This window comes from Amia ocellicauda, chromosome 5, assembly GCF_036373705.1.
Source record: "Amia ocellicauda isolate fAmiCal2 chromosome 5, fAmiCal2.hap1, whole genome shotgun sequence".
In the NCBI taxonomy this organism is placed as follows: domain Eukaryota; kingdom Metazoa; phylum Chordata; class Actinopteri; order Amiiformes; family Amiidae; genus Amia; species Amia ocellicauda.
The window spans coordinates 46,037,082-46,052,848 of NC_089854.1; the positions used below are offsets into that span (position 1 = coordinate 46,037,082).

General features: G+C 37.0%; 1 protein-coding gene across 1 annotated transcript; it reads left to right on the plus strand.

Moving 5' to 3' along the window:
* Positions 1–1,686: 1,686 nt before the first annotated feature.
* On the plus strand, positions 1,687–5,433 carry LOC136750410 (transcription factor Spi-C). Its single transcript, XM_066705473.1, has 5 exons — positions 1,687–1,834; positions 2,376–2,472; positions 2,858–2,970; positions 3,373–3,472; positions 4,036–5,433. Exons 1-5 carry the CDS (start codon positions 1,832–1,834, stop codon positions 4,488–4,490), a joined length of 768 nt encoding a protein of 255 aa, XP_066561570.1. The 5' UTR covers positions 1,687–1,831; the 3' UTR covers positions 4,491–5,433.
* Positions 5,434–15,767: the final 10,334 nt, after the last annotated feature.

Here is a 15,767-nt window from a genome sequence, read left to right on the forward strand (position 1 = left end):
AGTTCTGGATAAGCTGGAGCAGGCGGGTAGTAGATGCAGGCAGGCCAGCCAGGAGGGAGTTGCTGTAGTCCAGACGGGAGAGGACCAGTGACTGGACGAGCAACTGAGTCGAGTAGTCGGTGAGGAAGGGATAGATCTGGCGTATGTTGCTCAGGAAGAATCTGCAGGTGCGTGTCAGTGTGTTGATGTGCTGGGTGTAGGAGAGTGAAGGATCGAGGGTGACTCCTAGATTTTTATCGGAAGAAGGAGAGAGTGTGGTGGATTCTAAGGGGATCGAGATGGGGAGGTCAGCAGAAGGTGAGGAAGAGTGGGGGAAAAACAGGAGATCCGATTTGGAGAGGTTGAGCTTGAGGTGGTGCGAGTGCATCCAGGTGGAAATAGCAGACAAGCAGGAAGAGATGTGAGAGGGTATGAGAGTGTCGGAAGAGGGAAAAGACAGGGCATCATCAGCATAGAAGTGGTAGGAGAAACCATGGGATTCGATGAGGGGGCCCAGGGAGCGAGTGTAGAGAGAGAACAGGAGCGGGCCCAGGACGGAGCCTTGGGGAACACTTGTGAGGAGAGGTTGGGGGGTGGATGAGGAGCCTCGCCATGTCACTTGGTAGGACCGGTCACTGAGGTAGGAGGAGAACCAGGTGAGAACAGTCCCAGAGATTCCAAAGTCAGCGAGGCAGGAGAGGAGGATGGAGTGATCAACGGTATCAAATGCTGCAGAGAGGTCAAGGAGGATGAGGACTGAGGAGAGGGAGGCCGCCCAAGCACAGCTGAGGGAGTCAGTGACTGCCCGGAGAGCCGTCTCAGTGGAGTGAGCTGTGCGGAAGTCGGATTGCAGAGGATCAAGGAGTGAGTGTTGGGACAGAAAGTCCGAGAGCTGACGGTGGACTGCCCGCTCGAGAGTCTTTGAGAGGAAGGGGAATAGGGAGACAGGGCGGTAGTTCTGAGGACAGGTGGCATCAAGGGTTGGTTTCTTGAGCAGTGGGATGACAGCAGCTTGTTTAAATGCAGAGGGGAAACAGCCAGAGAGGAGTGAGGAGTTGAGGAGGGAGGAGATGAAGTGGAGAAGATCAGGAGCGGTCGCTTGGAAGAGACGAGAAGGGAGAGGGTACAGCACACGCTGTTCATAAATTAGTAATAGTTATATCTCCAAAACAGTTATTTCACTTAATTAAGATAAATAAATCCCTTCCTCTAGAACTTCCCTAATGTTAGCTATATAATGAAACTCCTTCTTTCATAACTACATCCCCTGTGAACATGTAGAGAAAGAGAGAGACAAAGCTAACAGAAGAGATATTTAAAGGTAGGTTTGTACACATCCAATGTCTGTTATATTAGTTGTGTTTTTGGTCGGGTTTAAAACACTAGAGAAATAATGTATTGATTAGTTATATGGTGTTTTACATGGAATAGGCAATCAATATCAATATATATATATATATATATATATATATATATATATATATATATAGAGAGAGAGAGAGAGAGAGATTTGCCTTTCAGAATGCTTCTGGAAGAACTAATGTCAAAGTCAAACTTTGATTGAAAACGTACATGTTAATTCTCAAATCTTCATAATTTATGCTAATATAGGAAACATGGGAGGAGAATTCATTTACAAAAAGAGAAGTTTAGTAATCCATGTTGAGTGCTGTGCAATGATGACGTTTTGACTTTCCATTTAAATAGACCCAGTTCTTTATCTCCAAGATCACACTATCTGGGCAGTTTTAAGTGAAGGAAATCAGGTGTAAGAGCTCATCCATATTTTTTGTATTTTGGCTGACAGATTGTCACATTATTTGCACTTGCATTTATTGTACATGTAGAAAACATGGTGAGTATTAGCATTTACTAACATTTACTTCACTGCGGAAGTTTAACATGTTTTATGTATTTACCGTAATATATTTTGTAAATCTGTAACCCTTAATCCATTTAATTACATTAAAAAACAGTGCTGGATGTTGTGTGTACTTGCTCTGTCAATATTTTGTAGTGCATAGTGGGAATAACATATATCCATACTGTTTAATGTAGCCATTTCGGTATAATATGCATAAAACTGTGTATTTATTTTTTACTTGTGAAGTGAATCAAAATCTATACGTCAGATTTAATTAAACTACAGCACTCTGGTCTATTGTACAGGAACCCTGTATTTGTTATTATGGAGGTTTTTCACTGAACATTTTTATTATTATTGTTGTTATTATTAATTATATATTTCACACATATATATTAATATACACACACACATTTATTATTATTACATATTACATTACATATTTATTTTTATTTGTATTATGATGATTACTATTGTTAACAGGTGACATTTACTTGCATGATATCCTGTACTAAAGTGTTCTTTTTGACAGAGCTGCCTTGACCAGGACATTTTGAACCAACATTTCCAGGATGCAATTGACGTTCTACAGCGCCACTCAGATGGTCCTCAACAGCAGTACCCACCAGGTATTTGATATTACCCATGCTTCCAGAATATTTTCTCCATTGATTTGTAATCCATTTACTTAATATGACTTGACCAAATATGAAGAAGCTAATCTGAAAGAGACAATGTGCAATGGAATCTGAGGTCAGAACGTTAAACTGCAAACACAAAGACATGTCTTAAAAATGTGGATGTGGTCATAAATTACCTGATGTTTTTGAAATGACAGTATTGCTTTGCTCTTATATTCTCCATGTAACTCTGTCAGTAACACCTGACTACATTTGTTTTTCCAAATCATTTAATGAATTTCTCAATTATGGAAAATACAGCAATTACACTTAGTTCCTCTTTACTCTGTCTCACTAGTGGTTAACCATGCTTGTTTTTTTTTTGTTCAATTAGAATACAAGTTTTATGAGACCCTGGGAAGCCAGCAGACACCTCTCAGATCCAACTTCACCTACTCCCCTCCCCCAGTCTCTGAAATGCCAGTGTACAACTGTAGTGAACTACCGGTGAGTATCACTAACACAATGATGCTTCTGTATTGATTCAAGAATTACACGCAGAGTGGATCTGTGTTAAATTAATTCATAGGACTCGTACATTCAGTGCCAGTGCAAGAACCAGTGATGAACCACAAGCCCACACCCCCAGGACAAGAGTAGGCGAGTGGTCACAAGTTTTGCGATTCTGTCAGCTTCAGCCTGCACACAATGACTAAAGTTTGAGCCAAAGCATTGATAACTTTCTGTAGCAATTATAGCATATAATTTTCTCATCTCCCCCACAAATTATGGCACATTAGGCGATCACTAGGTTTTGCGTACGTTACTTTTATCAGTCCGATTAATCTTTGTTTATTGCAATATATATATATATATATATATATATTTTTTTTTTTTGCATTTGTCTAGGGCTGGGTCCACACCATTCCTGAAGGAGGTCTGACACACCCAGTCACCCCAGAGAGTCCACTGGTTTATTCTGTGTTCCCTCAGTCAAGGCCTGGGAAAGGTAGGCAGAAGTTGAGATCTAGACCTGCAGCTTCTTTTTCCCCTATTTTTGTCCCCTTTAACAAGACCACGCCTCACCAATTTAGATAGGCTATATTATGTGGCAAGGTGATAATCCCTTAAGTATTTAACAATGAAAATTTTACATAAAGCATATGTTCCCTTAACTATCACGTTGCCTTCAGTGTATTGAGGGACAACATCAACAGCCTTAAACTTGTTTTTCACAACTGGCCTCTTATCCCAGTCAATAAAAACATTTATATATAAAACAATGACATGAACATTTGGTGAGTAAAATTATAATTGCAAGTCAGCACTGTTTAAAAAATCTGACTAAAAAATGCTGTCCTAATGAATAAATTAAACTGACACTTACAAGCATCCCGTTAGCGACTTTAATTTTTGTCACATGCTTCTTCTAGTTCCGCTCATAAATATAGGCCTTAACTGCTATAGAGTGGGCAAGTACTCGTTTAATCCGGCCCAGATTTTTTTTGGTTTCACTGAATTTATTAAGTATGGTTTTTCATTGTACTTATTGTTGGTCATTACTTAATTCAGGCAGAAAAAAGCTCAGGCTCTACGAATACCTCCATGAAGCTCTGTATGACACCAGCATGGTGGACTCCATTCAGTGGGTGGACAAAGGCAGTGGCACCTTTCAGTTCGTGTCCAAAAACAAAGAGAAGTTAGCCGAGCGCTGGGGCAAGAGGAAGGGCAACCGCAAGACCATGACCTACCAGAAGATGGCCAGAGCGCTGAGGAACTACAGCCGCACGGGAGAGATCCTGAAAATCCGCAGGAAGCTCACCTATCAGTTCAACCCAGTCATTTTACAGAGACTCAACCCCACTCACACCTCAGCGGCGCGGGAGACACTATACTACCAGTACATCCCAACAGAGCAGGGTTACTACAGCAATGACAATTGGCAGAACTGTTACAACAACTACAGCTGTGACGTGCAGTATGATTTGAACTGTCCACTGACCCAGGCAGACCCCACCAAAATGTAGGCGTCTGCCCACTGTTTCCTTTTATAAAGTTAAGAAATGCACCACCAGTCCATCTGAGTAAGGTTTTAAGCACTATTGTATAGGCCTATAAAATAAGGATATAAGTAGTCAGTACACATTCCTGTATCATTCTGTTTTCCACATTTAGCTGAATAATCTGTTCTTATTGCAGATGTTAGTATTTGCATATGCAACAGAAATATAAGCAGAACATATTAGGAATTATTGTTTACAATTTTGTAAACCAGTTAATTGTTAGTAGGTGCTGTATATACTTTTTACTCTTTATTATTACTCAAGGGCATTTAATATATTGGTTGTGTTGTTTTATTTTGTTTTACATGAAGTTAACGAATGCATCTAATGAAGTTGTCAGATCCTGAAGTACCTCATGTACAGAGTTCCTCTAAACAACTGTTCTCTCTGACGCAGGAGTTAAATTAATGCACCTTTAAAAAATAAATGTATATTTCTCATGTTGATTTTTTTTTGTTTTTATTATTTTGTGCTCCAAAATGTATTTTAGTACTGAATATACCAGAGCTCTCAAAGTCTGAGATGCGTCAGAGTTACATTGTCTTGTAGGACATATTTCTGGTTCACAAACTCGATAATACTGAACAATAATGAATTAGAACATTTTCCCTTTCTCCCTGTTAATGAAGTATGAGAACACTGCAGAGAAATATGTCAACAAGAAGCCAAATGTTGTCTAATGTGAAATGGATCATCATGTCAAAAGATTTGAATCTTGTGAATATATATTTTTTGTATAAAATAGATGTTGTAAATAATATACTTTTTTTTTTAAGAGATGTGTTGACTATTTTTAAAGCTGTATAAATGGGTACAAATGTAAGTCGCCCTGGATAAGAGCGTCTGCTAAATGACAAATAATGTAATGTAATGTAAAAGACAAAAATAAATGAATTGATATTAGGTACGCAGTAACCTCTTGATTACTTTCTTTCATTATCTGTATTATTCTTTCCACACACTGGGGTCAATTTAAATGACAGTATATGTGTGGTGCTGGTTCTACTACACCACCACTGATATATATATATATATATATATATATATATATATATATATATATATATATATATATAGATAGATAGATAGATATATATATAGATAGATATATAGACAGATATATATAGAGAGAGATAAGATAGATCAATAGTAGATTGCATACAGTCTACATCTTTTTTTGTGGATATTGCATTTTCTTTGGTTCTTCTTTCAATCTGCCCTGATCTTAATGATGTCTGGGACTGGAACAAATCAAACCTTAACAGGTCATCCAACTAAGAAATACTTGTCAACAAGTGGACAACAGAAGTCAGTGTTGCACCCCTAGAGCGGTGCTATAAAATTAATTCAACAGTAGTGGAACAGGCCAAAAAAACTGTAGTAAAACAATACTATACAGTATATATGTGTGTATGTGTGTGTGTGTTCATGGGCAGCTTCTTGAGAATGAGCACCACCTGCTGGTCTCCCCCAGCCAGCCGTCCTTCTTATCTGGGCCGACAATAAGGATGTTGTGGTGGGTTTATTGAAGCTGTGGTTGGAGGTACAGAAGCTGGGAGATAAGGAGGACTGGCAGGCACTGTTTGATGCTGTCCTTGGGTTAATAGGAAAACTGATATAAGGCTGAGAAGAATGGTTCTGCTGGTGAAATGTTGCTCAGCCTGAAAGAGTGAAGGTCTTTGCTCTGTCTCTCGCTGCAGGGATCTCAACTGGACTGAGAGGTAATTTTCTTTTTTTTTTTTGTAATTTATATTTGTTCATGTTCTTATTTTATTTTGATACACTTCTTCTCAAATTACCAGTGACAATAAGTTAATCAGAGTTAAACAGAGAATTAGGCTTGAGAGAATTCATTCATTCATTCATCCATCCATAAAATAGTTAAAAGAGTTAATCGCCGAAGAGCAGAAAGTAATGTTGAAGGTCAGATAGCTCCTTTTAGCTGGGCATGGGCATGTGATGCATTTAACATTTGCAATGTGCTTTATTCCACCTGTGATTTTCCTGGCTCAGGCTTCTAAATATTCAATTATATCTTTCATTTCGATTTTGTTCATCTCAGGTCAGGATTCACCAGAAGGCTGCATTTTCACTTTCTGAAATTCCATTGGAAAGTTGGAGGGCATTATGGTAAGTATCCAAACTATAAAATCAATTGCAGCTCTCAAGGACTCTTTTTGAATGTTTAATTGTAAAGCTTTCTTTTTTATATTATTTTTTCAGAATACAATTAAAGGTGATCTTGATGTGATTCTGGAGTTTTTAGAAGAACATAATAAACAGGAGCTTGAAAATGAAAAAAGTTGGATACGTGGTAAGGTTTTGAGTGATTAAACAGGCCATTACTGTTGTGCAAGAAAATGTGGCAAAATCACCAACATGCTTATAAGATATGTTTGTCATTAAATCAAAGAAAACTGAATAAAAGCAATACTTTTTGAACTTCTTTTATCATGTGACATATTTAAATAGACGTGTTCTACAGAAAGCCTTGTCATGACAAACATCATTTCAAAGACTTATAAGTAAACAAGTATAATGATAATTATATATGATATTAATAGCACTTTAAAGAATAAATTACACAGCAAAATAAATTAAATGTTAAATACATATGTTTTTACCCTATTCTGATTATATATTATATATAATATTTATTAACTTGCATTCTGAAGTTTATTTTCAAATAAACTTTCACATCAAAACTGAAAAGTAGTTAACTCTAATGCATGTCTTAGCAACATTATAATAAACAGGGCTCAGAGCAATTAAAGTGTGGCCTGCTAACAAGTTTATGGGTTATTAATGCAATGACAATAAACAATAAAATGTATTTTGACTTTGTAATCGTTGACAGCTGCAGGTGCTCTATTAAACTTGGTGAATATCAGTTTAACTGGCATTTAATTTGTCTGAATGACTTTTTTTGTAATGTATGCAGGTAAATTAAAACATATTTTGGTAGCATAAACACAGCAAAGTGAGTTTTCTATGCACTCTCCTAGGCTTCGTATTTTGTATTTTGCACTGAATGTACTACTGCACTTTTATAATGCTTTAAAATGTTTCTTGTTTAAACTGTAAGTTGCCCTAGATAAGGGCATCTGCTGATTAATAAATTATAATAATCAAATCATAATATAACAGTACTACAGTGAGGCTTTTCAAGAGAATATAAAACAATTAAGTTAATTGAATTCAACAGACAATTCGGATGAATGTCTCTTCACCTTTTTTCTACAGAACACCAGATTTTTGGGACACACTGCCAGGAATGGTATTCCAATTCAAACCCCCCCAGTCCAAAGTGTTTCCAGTTTCCAGAGATCAGCAGTCAAAAGGTTTGCTTTGTTTGCCAATTTCATTATTTAATTTCCTGGAGACTCTCTCCAGTCTGATTGAATATTAAAATAAATTTTTCAAGCTTTCAACAGATTGTACAGGTAATAATATTCCTACTCAAATGCTTTTCTTAAGTAGAGAAGACAAACGTTCGGGTAAATATTAATTATTATTAAGAGTAGTAAGTAGTAGGTTATCTAGCATAAGCTATTAACCAAGGCATGTTCTAGGAGGCTTATGAGAAAACTTACATTACTGATTTGTTGGTTGTCCAGAGGGGAGAGAATTTCTTCTTCTACCCAGAGCACGTGAAGTGTCCAGAGGACGTCCCTGATCCTCCCCTGATGAGCTCCTTTCCTGTGGACTGGAAAATAACTTTCTTAAGTGACAGTATTGTAAAAAGTATGTTTATTTCTGCCGAGCTACAGACGTACTTCATAAGGGCCGTCAGTCACTGAACACTGTAGGACCCAATACATCAGAGTTGTTTAAAGCAGTTCCAGGAGAGCCCCAATGCAATGCAGCAGTATATACAGGTCTCTTGAAATCAAATTCAGACCTGAGGGAAAGGGTTAAATGGGTGTTACTCATTAAACAATTTCTTCAATTAACTAATGAACAGCTCAGGTGGAATAAAAACGTTGCATGGGCCCTTGGGGACTGGATGAGACTTACTATGCATATTATTAGATTCAGATTACTGCTGTGTAGTTGTCATTACTTTGAGATCTGATCCAATCCAGTGGATCCAAAGCAAGCACTGAGCACATTGAGCTCCTTTATCACTGCGTTCTGTTATATAGATTACCATGTTCTCTCCTAATAGTCCTTACTGTTTCAGGAAAGAAGATCCGGCTGTTCCAGTTTCTCTTTGAGATGCTGGAGGACCCTGGCATGGCCCACTGCATATCCTGGGTCCAGCCCTCTTGCGGCATCTTCCAGTTTTCATCGCAGAACAAGGACAAGCTGGCAGAGATGTGGGGCATGAGGAAAGGAAATAAAAACACCATGACCTACCAGAAAATGTCCCGAGCCCTGAGGAACTATGCCAGGACAGGGGAGATCACCAAAGTGAAAAGGAAACTGACATATCAGTTCAGTCTGATCATCCTGAAGTCACTGCAGAGGATCTCCTGAGCTGCGGTAAAGGCCTGAAGGAGCAACTGAACACCATCACTTTGATCTATTCGGCTGTGAGACATCAACATAAGAAGCTATTTGGATGTGGCAATCAGGCAGTGATTAAATTACAAGAAAGAATGAGTGTGGGGCAATACTCTGACTGTAAAAAGACATTCATGGAACAGATCATGTCCCAATCAAATGCTTCTGCCAGAAATCTAAATAATGTTTATTGATTAATACAATTAAGGTATTTTGATTGTACATTCACCTGTCAACTGTCACCAAGAGGCTCATCTTTATTAATGGTGCTAGTAATTGTGGAGGTGACTGTATATATTAAAAACAAAACAAAATATTTAAACAAAAATGAAAAGCAGTTATTGACATTACTTACAAGTTCCTGTAATTAATACTATACTTCTTTGCTATAAATATTCATATACATATTTTTTGTCCTTTTTTAAAATATACTTTTGTTTTAATATTCGTGTTGGATGGCTGTTGGCTTAATAAATGTCTTTCTGTGTCTTTTTACCTTATAGGTTTAAATCTGCAGGCATGTCAGTAAACAAAAGTGCTAATTTACATTATATTTCCATTCTATTAACTAGCAATATACTTCGCACATGACTTCGCTACAACATTACTTCTCCAATTGTTGCATTGTTTTCAGGACAATTGTTAAAAGTCTTGAAAACAACAACAACAGACACCTGACAGATTTTCAGCACTCTACTCAACAGCCATTGAGGCTAAATGTGTTCCAGATATAAATAGTTTTGATGAAATGCAATGGTAATGATACCGTGATCAGCTTCAAGTCCCAGCATGCCAGCAAAATTGCACGGTGGGTTACTGTGCTATAAAACGATGCAAGGCAATGATAAGGTATCTACTGGTAATTTTAACCCACACCCTTCGGGTCAGTGCATGCTGGCAGAAAGGCAGAATTTAACTGTAACATAACTTTTGGTATGCCCTTTCAATGAACCATAGCTGCTGGATTTTGAAGAGATCCTTAGGTAAATCTGTGAGGTATATCCCACAGCAGCGTGGTGAAAGAGAGCAGGAATTTATTCTAGCACAGTTGCTTTAGAGTTTAGAGGGTCACAGTGTACTTCTCCTTGGAATAAGGATCAAATTAAAAAATGGAGAGATATATATTTCAATCTGTTGATTGAACATGCAAAAAAAATCTAACTTTGGTAAATTCTTTCAGGTTTCGTCACTTTTCCTTTTCCTATGATCAACCTTAAATTCTGCCCATAAGTAGATATCGGATAAGCTGACAACTGAGTTTTGAAACTGATTACTGAACTAGGGACAGATGCCAGCAATAATTTTGACAGCCATCAGATTTATACTTGAAACAGTGTCTGTACTAGAAATGATATGACAACATGAAACGGTGATCTGAGAATGGCCCATTGTGTTTGTATTTTGGCCTTGGTGGGGTGGCTCATGTTTTCCCTTTATTGTGAGATAAAAGACACAATCAAACACCGTAAGCTCTGCTAATATCCCATCACCCAGGCCCACCAGCAGTCCACAGGGTGTTTTCGTTTCTTACAGTTACACCTCATTGTTCTTTTACTTCCATTTCCCTTGCGGTATTAACATACAAACTGTTTCTATCTGGTATCAAATAGCAGACCAGGTATTAAAATCCTGTTGATGTGTTTGACCTTTTTGCAGCTTACACTCACATAAAATCTAGCAACATCAAAGCAAGGTTTTTACGAGCAGGAAATTAATATTTTCATATTTGCACGAACTGTAGGAATACTACTACTGCTAACAGTAATACAAAAGCAACTTAAATATACTATGTTGTGGGCAGACTTCTGTACACTGACTTTACATAGCAAAAGGAGATTGAAAAAAATGGTAAGGGATATCTGAGTTAGAGAGAGTAATCACTGGTAAACCAGCCCTTTCCCTTCACCGCTGGACCACATAACCTCATCATTACAACAGCGAACAAGTGGTTTTATTTATACCTTGCAATGGACTGAATGGTAAGGTCAGGTAGCAACAAAATCCCTGAGCAAAACCTTTAGATGTGAATGGAAAAAGACAGGAGTGGTTGAACAGGAATCCCTAAAGGAGTTAATAGGCATGCAGACTGCAGAGATTTTAGTAACCTGTGTTGGATTAGGACAAGATTGAAGTGTTCCCTTATTTATTTAATTTACTATCCAAAGTGTAAATCAAACATTTCCATTTGCTAGCATATTCAAAAAGGGCATGTTATAGAAAACTGAGCCCCCTACCAACAAGCTGAGGTATAGCCTACATTTCTGCCGGGTGAAGCAAAGAATTACAATCCTAGATGTTTTTCTCAACTGGATTTTCTTGTATATCTTCTAAATGACTTAACTGGACAAACTGTTTGCCAGTTAACATGTTTCCACTGGCCATTTCAAGTTACCAACAAAACCTACTAGTGTGTCCCTTTTCAGGGCTAGGGACCTGTTCTAGACTATAAGTAATTTCACTCAATAGTTTAGGTATTTGTTTATCTTTTCATATAAATATACTGCAAATACCTTGGTATGCATTACCCCATAGCAGGCTAAAGATACACTGAACCATCTCTACTTGAGATATGTCAAACTTTTTTTTGTGCAAGAATGTCTGCAGCTGCTAGAACTATGGACTTTTCATTCAGTACAATATCGTTAGTACACCCTCAGCCCAGCTTTGCAATGGAAAACTATCAACACACTTCTGCACTGGAAACACAATCAGCGTTCTCCCAGTGGAAGTGGAATATAATTGAGATTAATAGACACAGTAAAAGCTTTTTCAATTGTCCATGCTGCTAAATGGAGTGATGAAATGTGCTTTAGGATGATCTACATTGCCAGGTGCTCCCAGTGTGAACACCACCCAATATTTGCAAAGCCTATCCAAAAAAAAAAAAAAAAATGGATTGTTGAATGAAGTGGAAGAAATGAATGGCATTTCCAATCTATGCCAATGGAGCTGTGAAAGTAGAGCGTACTTTGAAGGCTTGCCTTATTAACTAGCATCATACTTCTCACATTATTTCACTACGACACATTACTACATGACTTCTCCAATTAAAACAGGTCCTTGACTGATGGGTTTCACAGGGAAGACTCATCACATCACATTAATTTATCACAGAAATTGTAGTCTAAAATGGGTGATTGGAATGTGTGTCATTGTTCTCTGGAAAATTGTCTTCAAAAACAATAACAACAGACACCTGACAGATTTTCAGCATTCTGCTCAGCAGCCGCTGAGGCTAAATGTGCTCCAGATATAAATAGTTTTGATGAAATGCAATGGTTATGATACCTTGATCGGCTTCAAGTCCCAGCGTGCCAAGGATATTGCACTGTGGGTTGGAAAAAACAAAAACAAATGTAATCAAATGTTCTAATGAATAAACTGCTGAAACACACAGATGTTTCCCAAAAGTGCCTTCAAGAATGCAGTTGGCAGAAGTTTGTCTCAGAGATGGTGCAACAACATACCTTTATTTGTTTACACAGGGGCATGACGGGATGGTACCAACTCACAGGATATTTCTCAACCCTGGTATGAGTGTTTTAAATAGCCAACTGAAAAGTTTTTCTTTGCTGTCCATAATCTAATTTTACGTGTATCCTCATGGTTCTTTGATTAACCACTACGATAGCTTTCTGTTTAGTTTCTTCAGAAAGAATGTGATACTGAACCAATAAAGTGATGTTAGCAAATGGTAAGACCAGTCTTTCTCTGTTATTTGGCATAAAACAATTGAATAGGTGTGATGTGGATGTTTGGGGGAAGTAAGGAAAATGTAAATCTTGAGAATCTTGTATCTTTAAATGAAGGTGTCGATTAAATTTAGTAATTTAATAATCATTAAAAAAAGCATTTAATAAAAAGATGTACATAATTCTTTAAATTAACACCATGCTATGTTTACCAGTGATCCTGTTCTTGCTAATACATACACATGTAGTTGGCATGTCTATGTAATTTTTCACAACGAATGGCATCACTACATTGCTATGCATTGTCTTTTCAAACTTAGACTGCCTGGCCAGAGCTATTTCAAGAACATTCAGGGCAAAGCAATGTTTTGTTGAGGAAAAGACAGTATTACACATACTTTTCTGATTAAAATGTAATGTCCCACGATCTCTGCAGTGGCCAAGAAGTGCAAAACACAGTTCATGTTTGCAAATGAAACAATATTGACTAATAACAACAATAATAATGATAATAATACATTTTTAAAGAGCATTAAAAAATGTATTAAAAATGACAACACACTCAAAACTGGGAATACTTAATAATTCTACCAAGGACAACCAGGTTATTTGCAGCAAAGAGACCGGATTGAGTGTCTTTTTACTAAACTATGTATTTTTGAAAAAGTCCCAATCAATTAAGAGAGGACAACCAAATTTGTATTTAAACACGTAAAAACAAACTAATATTTTGCAACTTAAACAAAGAACTAAAAAGGGTCTATAGCTTATTTCCAGTTAGGAACAGAAGATGAGTAAATTTGCACTAAAATGCGCACAATGTTAAGGGCTGTTTAATCAGTGCTTTTGTGTATTCTCCTGTTTTACCAGCAGGTGGCAGCACAACAAACCATGTCAAAGCGCCAAGTCCAGCCTTCGCAGACGATTTCCACTGCTTAGTTCATTGCTAAAAGAAAAGCAGTGACCCTATCATTCATACACCCAAGGCACTTCCAAATTGTTTTGCGCTTGTTTTGTTACGGTCCCGGATGATAATGCTTTAAGCCATGCATTTCTAACTTGAGCTGATGGAGGTTATATATGGACTAGGAGGATCTTTTACAGAGCCCTGTTTGTCTGCTACCAATAAAGGCTACATATTTAAAAACCAGCTGTGCAACCAGTTACATAATACTGCATCAAAGTCTAACAGAGCTGTCTACTTTTTTAGTACATTTGATTGATTCATTTTTTGGTCTGCACAATCACACCATCTCCTACATATATTCTGTGTTATGGAGTAACAGGCCAGTCCAGTTCTTACATATATCTGTCATCAAAGTGCAATTGTATTAGAGATTGTACATATGCATAATATGTAACATTATACATTATGGATTTTTTTAAGTTGCAAACAGTTAAAACATTTTCCACAATACATATTACAATACAAAAAACATATTTGCTTGGAACACAAATGGCTTAAGAGATCTATTAAGAAGATTAGAAGAAAGAGGCCTCTGTATCAATCATACAAAATACATATCATGGTCACAGGAGTGAAAAATGAATATACAGAGTGGATAGATTTAATATATTTAATATATTTAATATATTCAAAAGAGGTGTAGAGAGGAACTTTCCAGTATGGAGTTTTGAGAATAATCATAACCTTTTTTCCTCCTATATTGTAATTACTGTGTAAGAGAAAAACAAAAACAAAATCTATTGAAGTTCTTGATGTTGCTTTTTTTTTTTTTTTGTTGCACACTTTGACACTTTTATGTTGCTTCTTTCATTTATCTACCATTTGAAATAAGTAATTTCTCACTAAAGGCTCTATTGCTCTTTGGAATGCAAAAAAAGGTTAATTAAACATTCAGCTATGACATCTATCTATTGACAACTCTTTTTTTCCCATATCAGATCGGTCAAATGTCAAGGTAAATTATCACTTTCTAAGTTTAGGTAGAAAATACAACACTTTGGAATTTCTGTCATATTTACAGCCCTATCTGTCTAGGCAAGCATGTCTGGATCTCATTCCTCTTAGATTAAACAGATTAAAACCATTGCCACAACTTCTGGGGCATGTCTCAGGTACTCTCCACTACCACATACTCACTCTGCATGTTGCTGAAATTTCTATTATGCTGAAATAAATGAAAACAAAATTGCGTTTTAAAACATGAAAGATTTAAAAAAGTTAAAGTTCATAAGATTGAAGTTACTTTCCAAGATTAAAAGTCTAATGTAACATGAGGATAATTTAATATAAGAATATGTGTCTAAAGCACTTTGACAATCTACAACCCACGCTCTTCAATTTAAGAGCTGAACTAACAAAGTCCTGTCCAGTGTTATCAGAACAAGAAAATTCTTGAGGAAAAAAGTAAACACAGTATTAAACCTGCCCCTTTTCAATGCAATCTGGGCCAGGTCTTTCCTGGAAACTGGCACGGAGAATACAGTAGGAGTCAGTGTTTTCTAGTAGTTAAAAAGATGAAGGACACAGGGTTGGACTGTCAGATGTCATTGCACTGAGCCCTATTGAGGAGGTGTCCACTGAACACTAGATTTTTAGATTTTTCACACTGAAAGAAATCCTTCATGTTCCAATTTCTGAAAATCTGAAAAAAGAAAAGAGAACCTAACCCTGATGGATTCATCTTTCTTTGTACGTAGCTTGGAAATGGAAGGTGAAATTGAACCTCGTAAGGCAAAAGGAGAGATAAAAGTACTTTTTAATAAAAACAGTTTTCTTTAACTATCAAAAAAGTACTTTCATGGGCGGGGGGGGGGTGCTACATTCACTGAATCTTATTTGTGTAATAGTATTTGAAGTCTACACAACCACATCCATGGGCATCACCTCAATTTTTTTTATTTTCAAAAATAAATTCCACCTGTATAAACTCCACACTGAGAGTAGATGCTCTGAATACTGGAGTGAAGAGGGAATGATGCTTAAAGTTGCATGCATTGGTCCAAATGCACATTTGTCTGCAGCCCCCATCCACAAGGGCTACATTTCCTGTGGAAATTAAAGCTCTGTATGGGCCTA

Bases quoted from the DNA above. Each gene is read 5' to 3' on its own strand.
- LOC136750410 (XM_066705473.1), top strand. The intron at 2,971-3,372 runs GTGAGTATCACT...GCATTTGTCTAG, and splicing joins ACAACTGTAGTGAACTACCG to GGCTGGGTCCACACCATTCC. The intron at 3,473-4,035 runs GTAGGCAGAAGT...TACTTAATTCAG, and splicing joins TCAGTCAAGGCCTGGGAAAG to GCAGAAAAAAGCTCAGGCTC.